The following is a 14,375-nucleotide window of genomic DNA, read 5'->3' as shown; positions in this document are numbered from 1 at the left end:
CTTCCAAGGCTTCGAAGCTCATCTTCGGCTCCACCGTCGCTCTCTCCGCATTATAATGAAAGGGTGACTGCGTGTGAACCATTAGGTTGGGCTTGACGGGATCAGGGTTTGTTGGCCACGCACTTGTTGATTGAGGTATCACAGCTGGATGCCGATCAGCTTGGTCTCGGACTTGCGGCGCGAACATACTTTCCTGGCCAGTGGGTCTTTGCTGGTCCTTGTGTTCTCACGAGCTTAGACACAGGTATAGCTATCGATCTTATCGTTGAACGAGCGCAGGTCAGAGCGTTCTTCTTTATCCGGTGGTGCGTCACGATCCGAACCGAAAACTCATCCGTTGTTCATTACTCGACTTGATCATTTCGTACATCAGAATCAGCTTGAGGTGACTTGGGAGCTGCCTTTGAGTGTGCGGCAGCGCCATCCGGCTGCGACCTTGACGCTCGGCCATGCACTGAGATTTAGCCTAGGATTGACACAAGACACTGACTCTGGGCTCTCAGGAGTGGTCAGCTAAGGTAGCATCGATCATTGCAAGATCACCCTCAATGGAGCCAGGAGTAGACTCGGGGTGTCTGTAACAGGTCTTCGCTGATCCACTGTTGCTGTCACAAGATCGCGCAGCCCCGCACGCTCTTCAACAGTTTGCGCCACGCTTCTACATCTGGAGTCCGTCTCGAAAGCGCCGTTAGTCGCGCATTGCTGGATTCGAAGCAGTTATTCGTTACTGCTCCTGGGGCTAGTGGGAGTCGATATCCATTCAGGACGCAGAGGCAATGTTGGAAATCTTATCAATCAGTCACACTGGCGTACGCTTCGTCCAGCTCTCACGAGCCATTGGTAGCACAGCTGTTAGCTGGTATCTCTTGCAGATCTGCTTACTTACCCTAGATATGGCGGCTCGCGCAACGGTTGGTAGTCCAAAGCTCCTTGCGATGATTTGAGTATCGTACATACTAGCAAACATGCCAATCAACGCGCAGTGAGTGATGCTGCGTGAGCATGTGCCGACGATGGTGTGGGTCAGTGTTGCTACCTCCCAGCCGATGGTCAGGCGACGTCACATCAGGTCGCCATGTCACTACAACTGACAGAACTCATGAGTATCTTCTGTCTTCCAGCGATAATTACAGAATCAAAAGGTCCGATGAGACTCATCTCTTCAGGAAAAAAGACCAGAGATCGAAGATTATGAAGATCGTCGTGAGATAACGCAAGGTCAACGGGCAGATTGCACTAGCTATGTCGCCATGCGGAGGGTTGTGCACCACTGTGATCGGGGCACCCACTAGATCGTAGAGTCGAAGTCCTGCAGTCGTTCCTGCGCTTCCATAGAACTTGTCGGCGCCACGCAGAGCCAGGTCCAGCCGCCATTACAGAACTATGTTTGAGGTGGAACCCAGGAAGCATGCCAGTACATAGCAAGGCAACGGGTATATGAGGCACCACGTGTGAGCTTGGATGCGTAACCAAGACTGATCATCTACCCTGGAAGCTGCGTGTGCCTGGTCACTGATCAAATGGGACGGCCAACACTCAAGGATCTATCATCGACCAGCACATCTGAGGTGCCTTCTGATACCTCGAACAATCTGTTTATGGATAATGAGCGACAGCAAGGGTGTTGGTTTGGGTGCGTCTAGGATCCTCGGAAAGCCGTACCGGGCCGTTTTGGGGCAGCACGATTGAGTTCAAACAAATTAACCGGTGGAGATGGATCTGGTCCTCAAGCCAAGATTTATATTGGACTCTGGTATAGGCTCTCATTTCCCACTCATCTCACGGTCATTGGTACACCTGAAACATTTCGTACTGGCATGCCCAGGCTTGGGGCAAAAGCAGACGGAGTGACTAATTTGGGGAGGATGTGCTTCTGCCTGCGGCTCTACTGTTGGCGCGCCACCACACTTTCTTCGACAGGTCCGCTCGTGCGGTCCTTGCCGCTTCGTAGAATGGGTCTGGGGTCAGACGAGACTGTACTGATTTGTGCTAGACGGTCGGGCAAGGACAATAACTGGGTTTAGTATGCGGACGAAGTGGCACTTAGTAGTCTATACCGAGAGGCCTACAAAAAGCTCGTCAGTGCCACAGCAAGTTCCAAACGATCCGTGCTCGACCCGGTGGCGGTGATGAGGATCTGAACAAGCTCTCCGTCTTCTGAGTTGAAGCGCGCGACTTCTTGGTTTTGCGTTGCTTTGAGTTTGATTCATCGCAAGACTCGCGGTCTCCGGAACACACAGAAACCACCTAAATATAAAGGACTGTTGTGAACTATCGTAATCCCTCAAATGACTGCCCTGGAGCCTCTGGAGATATGGAGCTTCTGTGGTCGCCAAGGTCAGGAGTTATCAGATTTGATTTGATTGTTGACAAGTCTAAGAGTTATGCAGCTGAATCTGGCATACGAACTACAGGCCTCTTAGCATCATAAAACACAAAACGCCTCATGAAATACTGCTGTAGTCATCATGAAGAACTGGACAGTCGTGATGACGTCTCGAGAGTGAAGTGAATGTGGCAGGAGCGACGCGTCAGGAACGCGTTGACCGAGCTTTCCCCGAAGCCACCCGTCGCTAGCGTGTTCTCTAATTCGTCGAATACTTCCTTTCCTGCCTCTTTACCTGGCTTCACCATGCCAAAATCTACGCATACTCGAAGAAGCACTTCAATTAGTCAAGCAAAAATTCCGATTTCTCTTCAAAGGAAACCTGCTAAATCTGTCGCGTAAGCAATGATGGTCAAGCTTCTACTAACGGCGCCTGATCTTGATACAACAGCTGCCAACGATGCCACTCGCGCAAGGTGAAGTGCTCAGGGGGGCAACCATGCTCGAACTGTCGTGATGCGGATGCTATCGGCGCTTGCGTCTACCCTACGCGTGATCGTCAGGTCAAGTTTAGTCAACAGTAAGCGCGAAGACCTCTTCAAAAAGAGGGACATTGACAAGTCTAGATATGTTGAAGATCTCTTGCGGGAGAATGAACGACTACGCGATGCGGGCTCAGTCGCCCCATCTAGTTCCGTCGGTACTCGTCAAACCCCAACCACGGAAAACCAGGAGACCGTGCAGAATCCCCTCGTAGAGGACCGACCTCAAGGATGGTTCTTTCCCATGTCGTCTCTCGACATGCCCATACATATCAGCGAAGCTGCAGATGCAGCTTTCGCAACCCGATTCCGCGAAACATTGACTCCGCACAGTGTACACATTCCAAGAACAAGCTATGTGCGGGATGAGGCCCTCATGCTACTTTCAGAGTCCCAGTTCAACTGGCCGACTCCAGCAAGAGCACGTTTCCTAGTCAAAGTTGCTTTGAGCACTGTTTGCCAGTACTATCACATTGTGCTCAAGTCGTCGATTACGGAAGCACTAGAAAAGGCGATCAAGAACAACAATGATGTCGAAAGATTGATGAGGTGCAAGCTACTGGCGCTGTTTGCCTTGGGTGAAGTGTACTCCAGCCGTGTCACGGCCCAGGAAGCAACGTTCCCTGGGTTGCCATACTTCGCGCAGGCCAGGAGAATAGTCAGCATACCTGCGGAGAGGCCAACATTGCATGCAGTCGAGATTGCACTTCTTCTTACGCTCTACTCATACAACCTCAATCGAAGGCATACGGCGTATCTTCTTGCAAGTTCCGCTGTTAGACTCGGCATTGTCATGGGCCTCAATATGAACGTGCCTGACGGTTTGTACTCGAACCGGCTTGCAAGAGAGCATCGAAAGAGATTGTGGTGGACAGCATATGTACTGGATCGGACTTGTTGCTCCAAGCTTGGTCACCCTGCAAGCATAGCTGACGAGGACATTATTGTCGATTATCCAAGCAGCGACAATCTGGAAGGCTCGACAGACTTTGAACACGTGGAGTATACCCTGAAGAGCATTGAACTAGCCGGTCTGTCACAGCAAACACGTCAGCAGCTTTATTCCCGACGAAAGCATCACGTTCCATTCTCTCAAAGAGTGCAGACGACTCTAAAGAAGATCACAAAGTGGATGGAGACCCTCCCTCCTCAACTACAGTTGGAGAGTGGCAAGGGATCTGCGCAGCCCAACAGCATCGTCTATCTTCATTTGAGGTTCAACCAGGTAAGTTTCGTATAATTTCGAATGACTTGTGTATTGATCTTCGCAGTGTTGTATCATTGCGACGCGACCTATCCTACTCCATGTTCTGCGAGCACACTGCAAATCCTGGACAGATCCTCCCATCAACCCTAGAACAAGCCTTCCGGAAAGTGCATTGACGCTTGCTGAAACCTGCATCCAGTGTTCCCGACACTCATACCGACTTCTGAGTGAAGCATGGATCCATGGGTCGTTCGCTATCTTCGACTACTTCTACACACAGTATCTGTTCTCTGCTGCTACAAATCTGGCATTGTCAAGCCTCCTAGGGTCTGCACAGAGCCAAAGCGATGGCGACAACTTCAACACTGCAGCAGATATCATCCGCCAATTAAGCCAAAGTGGAAACTTTGCAGCACAGGAGTTCCTTGAGCACCTTGATGCAATGGAGGAGAGCATAGGAAAGGTCCGCAGCAACAGCTTGATTCAAGACCCCGCACCACGTATACCAATCGTTAACGACGAGGCTTCCATGCCGTTCACTGCACCTATCATGACTGCGGGCATGGCGCTTGCTGAACCTTCCCTTCAAGAGTTCTTGGCAGAGACAGACCTTGCGATAAGTGATATCGACAACCCGAGTTTCGATCCACTGCAAACGCCTTACTGGCCGGGCATATGGGGTGGCGATGAGTGGGCGAATGGTTGATATGGTGCATGACTGAACTATATGCGATTACACTGGAAGCTCTTTTGACGATCTCGGGCCAAGCCGCTCTTCCGCCCATTCTTGCATCGACCGACCTTGCTTGGCGGTAGTGAACGTCAGGAGTCCAGCAAGGACTGCTAAAATTGCACCTGTTTATAGTCAGAAAGAGTAACGGGCACCGCCAGACAACGAACGTACCTATTGTTCCTGCTGGTCCAGTACCAACAGCTTCAATCAAAGGGACAGCAGACGCACTTGAAATTGCGGAGAAGGTGTACTGAACCATGTATTTCCCGGCTATGATCTCGCAACGCTTCTTCGGTATTGCTTCTACGAGTCTGTCAGTCATCTGCAGTGCGGAACAAGAGGCGACACTTACCGGCACAGTACGTGTTTAGGCTAGCAAAGGCGGCAAGCAGGCCAGCGGCAGTAGAGAAGCTTGTCACGATCGGTAGAGCCAGCCCGCCTACTGCAGTCGAGCAGTTGCTGCATTGCAGACCCCAGCCCTGCAACAGCATAAAGAAAGGTATTACGACCCAGAACGCGAACATGCCTGCGTTCAGGCGATCCTGTGGAAGTCGCTCGCCACGCATCGCTATCCACTTGCGCACCGTCTTGTCCGAGAACCACCCGCCAATCACAGTACCGAGGAGGAAGCCTGTAGCAGGTGCGATGTAGAAGAGACCGATCGTCATCGTGGATGTCAGACCGAAGCGGGTGCTCAGGACGTGTCTCGGAGTTGCGAGAAGCGAATACTGTGTCCAGCTGAGGAAGCCACAACTCAAGTGCTGCGGTCAATATCAGCTACAAGTCATCAACAGAAGTAAAAGGGGTGGGACGACTGACTGTAAAGGAGATGTTCGGGTACTGCATCTGCTTGAATACAGGTAGCGGGTTGAACTGCGCAACAGCATGCCAACCTCGGATGTTCAACGCAAGTCCAGGCTTATCCAACCTGCTTGCCGGTACGAAAAAGAATGCGAGTACAAGCGAGAGACCAATCATCGAGACCTGCAACCAGAGCAAATTACGCCAGCATGTGTACTGAACCATGATGCCAGCAATCAATGGCCCTGTCCAGGTGTTAGCGAAATCCACGACATAAGCTCATACGAGACTCTACGAACCTAATGGAGGTCCTGCGACCGTGCCCACAAGGAAAAAGCTATTCGCTCTCCCACGCTGCATTGGAGGGAAGTACTCGGCAATGATAGTCTGGCCCGCGACATGGTAGAAGCAGCCTTGCAGGCCAGACAATACACGCATGGCGACGAATACTTCAATTGTCGGTGCGATCGCAGCGCCGATAGTGAACGCAAGCAAGATAGTAGTGCATGCGATATACGCGACTCTTCGGCCGACAATCTAGTCTGAATCAGCATCGCACTCACTCTCTATAATAGAACTGCTACTTACACTCGCGATCGGGCTCCACACCAATGCACTCATCCCCATTGCCAGAATCAGTCCTGCCGTCGAGAATGTCACCACCTGACTCGTCGTGTTCAAGTCTTCACTGATCTCCTTGCTCGCCCACAGCAGACTCGTGCTCGAGAAGCATGCCGCTAGCGTACTCCAACTACAAGCAAACACGATAATACATTTCCTCCACAGCGGTATACTGTCGTACAATATCGATGCGCGCGTCTCGACTCGATCAAGCGTGTTTTCCGGTTGGGATACAGCGGCTTCGGGCGAGCCTGTCGGTTCGGTGGGCGCAGAGACCGCTTTTTCGGGGTCGATGGAAGGCATTTTGAAACTATAAAGCGAATTATGGTATCGTTATCCATTGCAGAGTACTGGGCAGGTGGGGTTTTATACATCTTGGGCGCAAGGTGCTCGCGTGCTCGTTTTCGGCGTGGTGAGCACCTACACCGACGGCGTGAGGTAGCATCTTGCCGAACAGTGGATCTCTGCCTGCCATGACCACGGACTTCGCCCAATGAGCGTGCTGCGACTTCTTAGCAGCGTATGATGATGACGGGAAATGCAGTGCCTGTGATGGAAAAGTTTGATGCATCGCCGGAAAATGATGCAAACGGTGGCTCCCCGATGAGTCTGAAAGCACGCAACAGGCAGAACGTTGAGAGTAACCATGGAACCTCAGCTGGTGCCTGCAGGACATCGACATGACTGTTATTATCCACTGAGACTGAAAAATTATGCATACACATCTCCCGAGCCTTGTCTCTGTTCAGCCATAATTCATTCCACGATCCTCTCTGTGTTTTACCACTTCAACAAGGCACTTTATCAATCGAAAAGCCGTCCTCAAGTGTGGCATGTCCTGCCCTGCCTTCACCTGTGGGTATGAATAAAAGTCTTTGACCTTGTTCCTAAGGTCCTGTTGCACTCGGCTTTCCATGTCCTTTGTTGGAGAACTTCTTCGCATATTTAAACTTGGTTGTGGCTCTTTCCCCCTGGACTATTATCATCTAACCAACCCATCAAGGCTCGAAATCCGCTCTCCGAATTTGCGGTGTCTTCTGCCGTTCAAAGAACCCAGTCACAAATTTTCATGACGATCTCTCTGCCAGCCAACACCACTGTCCAGAGAGTCCTAGTCTCGGACATTGTAGGCTTGCTGTTCAAGACAACATGGCACCAAAAGCATGACTGTGCCCAGGTAAGCACTTGAATTGAAAGTACATAACCGGTCTCCTTTTTCCACTTCTCTTCTCCAGCGACAACCACTACCGACTTCCTCCTTCCCAAAATCACAAGAGAAATGACTGATGTGATCTTTTGCTCAAACTGTAGCTCCTCAGACATGTAGCGGCGTGGGCCACTGTAGTATACTGATAGTTACGGTAAACGATAACGTAGAACCATCAGGTCGATGGAATACTGCGCTGAGTTGCTATCTAGCTAAGAGAAGTCGACATATACTGGCGCCGGAACGTGCTAGTCCTGAAAAGTCTAACCAAGGGTAAATCAAGTCTCGTACAGACCAGCTGGTACCGCAACAAGACATTATGTGTATTTCCGCTCAGCCAAAAGCAATGGCCGAAGCCCTTCCTGCTCGGAATTCAGAACGATCAGAAACTCTGCAACTCTTTTGTGGGCAAAGCTCTGCGATGGAACAAAGTCTTTGGACTTCGATGTCACGATCTTCCAACCTGAGATACCTGCGCCAACCTTGCATGCTCAAGCCCACCACATCGGTGAAGTATATCTCTATGAAAATGCTGTTGGAACTTCAAAGCAGCGTGAACATGGCTGTATACCTGCAAATCTCACGCATAAGTAACCTTATGACCTGTTCTGTATCTTCTGTCTTCTCTACCATCACACAATTGATTTTTCGAAAATCCAAAAATGCAGTTGATAACGACTCATGCCCTCTGCGCTCTGCTCTCTCTGCCGTTCGAAAAGATTGGGACCTAGCTACATGACTTGCGCTGTGCTCTTCAGAGAACACGGATTGACCGGATGATGGAGAGTCTCTTAAACGGGAAAGTCAACATTACTCAAAGGAGCGCACAAATCGATATATGTGAATAAATGCTCTGTCTTCAAGTTCTATTGAGCCTTGTCTCATAAAGCTGGATCAGTGGGATTGTTGACTCGTGTCGAAAAGATCAAGAAAATGCTGGCAATTTTGCTGCTTCTGCGCACTCTTTCTGGTTTGATGAAGATCAAGAAACAAAAGGGCCTGATGTGCTGAATGCCTCTAGTCATTATCTCAAATTCTGCAGCCAGAGCTTGGTGGTGCGATCAGGACTGTCTCCCCACACATAAATTCTGCTTCGTCTCCTTTTCTAACCTGCTATCACACAAGCCAAGTTCCGGAAACCGAAAATTGCTGCCCAGCCCCCAGTGTCCTCTGCTGTCCAGAGAAGAGAGCTCCCACCGGCCATGATATGCGCTCTGCCACTCAAAAAGTCGCTGCTCCCGCCATGGAAAGTTCTGGAGTACTGTTGTGCACATTGCGAAAAAGGTACGCCTATCCAAGTATGTGACAGGACTGCTCTGCCTCCCAATCCCCATAGACCTCATCGCATGGAGCGACGTGGAGATCACTCCAAACTCAAGACTGGATCAACTCATGCTGCGTGCAGGGACGTTCGCTGTCTGTAAAATCTGCTTGTCCTTTCATGTTCCACTGTTAATTTCTTTGATAACAAAACCAAGAGGAGAACATCGAGCGTCTGCTGCCTCGAAAATGCCTTCCTCTATCGACACGACTTGCGCTCTACCCTTCAAATCAAGAAAGATGAATGCTGTGGGGAAACTGCGGGATGGAAGATTGAACAGCGCTTGATGGTTGTGACAAGAGAATTTTTCATAGTGACTGCTTTGCTCGAAAATTGTTTGACATGTCGTGTGGAGCGTAGTGGGCATGCTGTGTTCGATGTTCTGTGCTTCGCGACTCTTCCTTGCTGTCACCCGTAAATATCTGATTACCAAACCTCGTGCGCGACACTTGTATGTCTGGCCCGTTCGCCTTAAATGTATTATTTATAACGCGACATTTGCTGAGACTCTCGCTGGCTATGGAGTCTGCTTGTGCGCCGGTCTCTCCAACCTTTGTCACACAACCATTTATCTGGAAATCAAAACGTGGAAATACCGCCGAATGTCTTCTGCGGAGCACAAGTGACTGACACTTTGGCACATGGCTTGTGCTCTGCTTTCCAAAAATGGGATATGTAGAAGCTATATGGAGTCCGTGTGGCGACACTGCGTACATCGCGACAACCTCATCACATTGAAGAATCCCCTTGCTCCGAAAAGTAGTGGGCGAGTGTGGCATAGAGCTGGAATTTTTGCAAGCATGACGTTGAAAAGGTCAAGACAGACTGAACATGTTGCGTGTCGTTGTGGGCGCGGTGTGATGCTGCACTGTGACTCCACTTCCCTACTTCATTGAAATATCGCGAATTTCTTCGATGGATCAAATGCCGCGCTTGATACCTATGTGTCGAGCCTCTTTGCTTCAAAGTCGCTCGAACAGAATGCATGAGTCTTCTCTTCTTCCCGGCCAGATAGTTACTTAAAGGCGCGCCATCGTCCCCCTCTTCGCCCTCCCCTTAGCCTTCTTCTTCGCCAGCCCAATCTCCTCAACCCCAACGCTCTTCTTGTCGAACGCCGCATCCTGCCACAGCCCCTCACCTACAACGTCCACCAGACTAAGCACCCTGGTTTGCACCGTCGCACCATCTCTCCTATTCTTTCCCTCGCGGCGACTCGCACTGATGCGTTCAGCAAACCGCCACAGCGGTCCATCGGCAATAATCCCTTTGGCGCCCCTCACAGGCGTCCACTCGTCTACGAGCCGTATAGTCGTGGGTGTTTTTGGGTTCTTGGATTTTGCTACGACGATCATGCCTTCTTCTTCGAAGCGCGTGTATGAGTTCTTGAGCGTTTCTTTGTTGACGGCTTCGTAGTAGGAGAGGTCGCCTTGGTGATACAGAGTTTTGCCTAAGAGTTGAGATCGGTCTTGGACGCGCTTCATGTCGAGCCACCTCTCATCCGCGGTTGATGTGGAGGTGCTGTGGGTGAGAGGCGGTGTGAGCATCATGAGCGAGATGGAACCGAGCCAGGCAGCTTCGATGAAGGGCCAGATTAGGAAGCAGTAGAAGTCGAAGTTTTCGCGGCCGGTTTCGTGCTCTGTGTCACTGAGCTCAACGAACTCAATAACGCCCTCGGCGTTGCGGGTCACTTTGATAACATCGTCGGTTTCAAGACCGGCGATTGTGCGCGCGAGATTGAAGTCGAGGCCTTCCGTGGGGAAGATGAATTCGCCGCGGAAGAGCTGGGACAGGAAGCCGACTTGGGCGTGCAGATCGGTGTAGGGCATGCGTTGAGATTCGGGGGCGCCGCCGCGTTTGACGGTGCTGTAGAGGGCGGCGGAGACAAGGGACTGGAGGATGAAGAGGTGGATAGTCATGTTGCGGTAGAAGGAGAGCTGAAAGCTGAGGAGGATTGTTAGTAGGTGTCAGTGTATCAGTGGGCACGTGAGTAGCAGACATACCGGTCGACTGCGTAGTAAGTGTCCTCCGGCAACCCAGGCACAAGGCCCACAAGCCCTGGGCCAAGTACTTCGAGCGCTCGATCCACCACAACACTCGTAGGTAGGTTTCCGAAGTGCGCGACTCTACCACTCTGAACACGTACACGATCGCACAGCCATTCGACTCTCCTGATGAGTTCAGTCTTACCTACACCGCGCCCTCGAAGCGTGAGTAGTACTGTGCCAACTAGGGCAGTAGGCATGACCACTGATACATCGTTGATCTCGGACAACACCTTGTACCCAAGCGTTCTGAGTAGCCGAATGCGATTTTCTTTTACGTCAAGCTGCTGAGGGAGCTTGCTAGCTCGTTCGCGTTGTTGATCGATGAACGTTCGTAGCGACCAAGGCTCGTGGAAGCGGACGTCCACACGTCCAAGCTTGAGCGACAGCACTGAAGATGAAGATAGGAAATCCATGAGATTCTCCTTTGGTTTCGGCTGACCGAGGAGCTCGCTGATGTAAGAGTCGACTTCAATCACTTTGTCATACTGCGTCGATACTGGGCAGATGATGGCATCGTCAACGCGCCCGCTCGCCACACTGTCCAGCATGTAGCTCAAGATGCCGAATTTGGGAGGTAGAAGCTTGCCTGTGCGACTCCTGCCTCCTTCCACGAAGCACTCGAGGTTGTATCCGCATTGTAGCAGCGTGTCGATGTAGGCTTGCACGAGGGTTGTATACAGCTGATCATCTCCAAAGCTCCGCCGTATCCACATAGCTCCTGCATGTTGTAGAAAGGAGCCCACAACGGGGAAGTTCAGATTATCGCCAGCGACAACAGTAGGTAGGGCGAGGCCTAGGCGGTAGCAGATGATCTGCAGTGAGACGTAGTCGACGTGGGAGCGATGACATGGCAAGAAGATAATCGAATGCTTCTTCCGCGCTGCTTCAGCGGCCACAGTACGCAGTCGCAGTACCTCCTCACTGGAAACATGCACACCCTGGTGGTATGCTCTTGTCAAGAGCTGGGTTGCCAGATAGTATGCGCCGCGAATAAAGTTTTTGCTCTCCATCTTACAGATCATGCCGTCTGTCCATGTCTCGCTGACCTCCAGGAGCGACTCTTCAATCTGCGTTTTCCTCTTCGCCTTCCTGTCCTTCTCCCCTACACCGCCGCCGTTCTGCGCCTCAACTCCCAACAAGCCCTCCTTAGCTTCTGCTTCAACTCTTCTTTCTGCCAACTCTCGTACTTTGGCGACAAGCATAGGGTTGTTGAGCACCCGCGTCTTCATATCCTCCGAGAAGCCGGGATAGAACTCGGGCTGGCCAACGTGATTGTCAAACGAGCGCCATCCCGTGCCAGAGAATTGCAGCGATACTTCGCGGATGAAGTCGAGGGGCGAAGAGCGAAAGCGCGCATAGCTGTTTATGAGGCCTCGGTCGGGCGATTCGTTGTAGCCGACGGCGTGGAGGTGGACATCATCGGCGGCGGTGATACTGAGATCGGGCGCATACTCGGACGTTGTGGCACGCGAAGGGCGTGCCTTGCGGTCCTTGGAGGCGGTCATCGTGGGCGAGGAAGTAGCTGTGCGCCAGTCTTAAGGTAGGTACACCGATCGATGGTGGTGTTCAACGCGGAAGCTTCATGGACCAAATGTGATTGGCGGCGTGTCGCTATGTGCAAGCATAAGGAACTATACAGACAAGAGTATATTGAAAATGCAGTGTGTCATGACATCGTGGAGCAGATCACCAGGAGTCTGGTGTTGAAGCGCGTTCCGATGGCGTCAAGCTTTCGACCCTGAACTTCCCCGTGCCTCGGCTGCGGGGAAGCTGCACGTCGTCTCTCATCCGTCAATGCACAACACGAAGTTACCTTCGTCAACTTAAATGTCATTTTGCTCCTGTTAATACAGTTGTTTGTATTTCCTTTGGAAGGGGCTAATCAAGAAGCAGAGATGAAGTGTCCATTACAATTCGACGAGAGATATCCTATGCCTCCCACTCTCCACACCGTAGCTGCCTTCATGTGGCAGATCGACATCCGCTGGGAGGACCTCCAGTATCTTATACTCCGCATCTGCGGCCTTGTCCATCGCTATCTTTTCCATGAAAAGCTTAGTTTCGTAACGCTGATTCTTTGGAAAGTGCCACTTTCTCGGTCCTTCAGCCGCAAGATCAGACAGAACATGCCGTCGCCACAGCGAAAATGCACGGGTGTAAGGTTGAAGATGGATTCCACACGCCATACAGCTGGCATTCGCGGCGTATGCGCCAAAGACCCGCTACATACTCAGCCTCAAGCAGCTCGAAGCTGAGCTTCTGTGCCATTGCCCTGGCTAAGCCAGCTATGGCATTCAGTCTGTCACGAAGCTAAGTGAGAGCTTTCTTGGTATATGTCTCGACAGTGCGAGCCCAGCTCCTCAAAGCAGAGTCTGTAAACAGAGTTTGTGGCTCCTGGTTCGTGACGCTTGGATTGCGCTCAGACTGTGATGGCGGGTCGTTGGCATCGACCGTGCAGCTGTCACTTTTCCAAGCTCTTCCTGTATTGATTTCGATAGTATTGCGCTTGGTGAGGTGATCATTTGCCAGTCCGGTTATGTGCTTTTCGAAAACTACGAAGCCACGGCAACCCCTGAGGCCTTGACATTACCATGCTACCTGATCTTGACATAGATGTAATATGCTTGGTGACATGAGGCTCTCGAAACACCCACCTCGCTTGTTAATTGGCGCCTGATTCACTTGATCCGACCAGTAGGAAGCATGAAACACAGAACAAGGTCTCAAGAATGGCCGCTCCGCTTCGCCTACCGGCTGATCCGAAGGGTGGATTTCACCGTACGTCTACAGCAGTAGGAACTGGTCCAATGTAGGCACCTGGAAGGCGCTCAATGTTAAGCAACACTCTTTCCTCGTTCAGTGATGCAGGATCTCAGGGCATGAAGAGCCCTCCTTTGCTATTTGAAGAAGCAGTAGCGGACATGTTGAGGTAGGTCTCGTTGTACACTCGATCCATCTCTACTGAACGGAGTAGCCAATCTGCTCCATCGTCATGCTTGATGCAGATAGAGTAAATCCACATATAACCCACATATTTCAGCCTAGCCGCGAAGCGGATCGCATCCCGAAATGTTCTGAACAGGCGCATGACAGGTATGCCAGACAGGAAATTCTGCGTAGTTCTGTGAGGTCAACCTCTGGTTGTCGTTGACAGCCGGACCCTTACAATGTGACAAAAGTCGGGTATTTTGTAATGCCATTGTTGTACCTCTGTTTCGGTCGCGTATGATCTAATAAAAACCATCCTTGTTTCCACAAGGTTGACGTAAACGTCATCGTGATCGGCATCTTAAGCTGGGTCAGTCGAGAATTGAAATCTTTGCTTCAACCTCCCTAGACTGATGAGACGGACAGATTAGGCCTGCCGCGACTGGCCACTCTTGCACTTGCAATCCTCCATCCAGCGCACAGCCATCTCGAATGTTTCTTTAGAATATGTACTATCCGAAATGCGCGGACGGAACGTGGGGATTTTGGATTCTGAAGAAGCACATGAGCGTGGTAGTGGAGACATGGAAGCCCTTACTTGGGTACTCAAGAAGGAAAGTACGCTGAACACGGATGCGCTGTCG

The 14,375-nt window shown here is 51.2% G+C and overlaps 3 protein-coding genes across 3 annotated transcripts; 1 reads left to right on the top strand and 2 right to left on the bottom strand.

Moving 5' to 3' along the window:
• Positions 1 to 2,632: 2,632 nt before the first annotated feature.
• Positions 2,633 to 4,956, top strand: BU25DRAFT_481482 (uncharacterized protein; the record flags this gene model as incomplete). Its single annotated transcript, XM_033711090.1, has 4 exons — positions 2,633 to 2,724; positions 2,778 to 2,906; positions 2,953 to 4,093; positions 4,140 to 4,956. The coding sequence occupies 4 exons, from the start codon at positions 2,633 to 2,635 to the stop codon at positions 4,779 to 4,781; spliced, it is 2,004 nt and encodes a 667-aa protein (XP_033565217.1). The 3' UTR covers positions 4,782 to 4,956.
• BU25DRAFT_407593 (putative MFS transporter) lies at positions 4,786 to 6,557 on the bottom strand. Its single transcript, XM_033705580.1, has 6 exons — positions 6,198 to 6,557; positions 5,909 to 6,146; positions 5,628 to 5,854; positions 5,161 to 5,569; positions 4,980 to 5,111; positions 4,786 to 4,930 (listed from the first exon to the last, which is right to left on the bottom strand). Exons 1-6 carry the CDS (start codon positions 6,531 to 6,533, stop codon positions 4,809 to 4,811), a joined length of 1,464 nt encoding a protein of 487 aa, XP_033565216.1. The 5' UTR covers positions 6,534 to 6,557; the 3' UTR covers positions 4,786 to 4,808.
• Positions 6,558 to 9,621: 3,064 nt separating this feature from the next.
• On the bottom strand, positions 9,622 to 12,483 carry BU25DRAFT_445982 (glycerol-3-phosphate acyltransferase). Its single transcript, XM_033709467.1, has 2 exons — positions 10,759 to 12,483; positions 9,622 to 10,699 (listed from the first exon to the last, which is right to left on the bottom strand). Exons 1-2 carry the CDS (start codon positions 12,306 to 12,308, stop codon positions 9,778 to 9,780), a joined length of 2,472 nt encoding a protein of 823 aa, XP_033565215.1. The 5' UTR covers positions 12,309 to 12,483; the 3' UTR covers positions 9,622 to 9,777.
• Between the last annotated feature and the right edge of the window lie 1,892 nt (positions 12,484 to 14,375).

The sequence above is a fragment of the Macroventuria anomochaeta genome, assembly GCF_010093625.1.
Source record: "Macroventuria anomochaeta strain CBS 525.71 unplaced genomic scaffold BU25scaffold_5, whole genome shotgun sequence".
Classification (NCBI taxonomy): Eukaryota; Fungi; Ascomycota; class Dothideomycetes; order Pleosporales; family Didymellaceae; genus Macroventuria; species Macroventuria anomochaeta.
Note: the sequence above shows the minus strand (reverse complement) of the source record. Positions and strands in the feature narration are given on the sequence as shown.

Excerpts from the sequence above, each read along its gene's own strand:
- BU25DRAFT_445982 (XM_033709467.1), bottom strand. The coding sequence starts at position 12,308 with ATGACCGCCTCCAAGGACCGCAAGGCACGCCCTTCGCGTGCCACAACG. Across the intron at positions 10,700-10,758 it reads ACTTACTACGCAGTCGACCG|CTTTCAGCTCTCCTTCTACC; the intron begins GTATGTCTGCTA and ends AATCCTCCTCAG.
- BU25DRAFT_407593 (XM_033705580.1), bottom strand. The coding sequence starts at position 6,533 with ATGCCTTCCATCGACCCCGAAAAAGCGGTCTCTGCGCCCACCGAACCG. Across the intron at positions 6,147-6,197 it reads TGTGGAGCCCGATCGCGAGT|ATTGTCGGCCGAAGAGTCGC; the intron begins GTAAGTAGCAGT and ends GATTCAGACTAG. Across the intron at positions 5,570-5,627 it reads ACCCGAACATCTCCTTTACA|CACTTGAGTTGTGGCTTCCT; the intron begins GTCAGTCGTCCC and ends TATTGACCGCAG.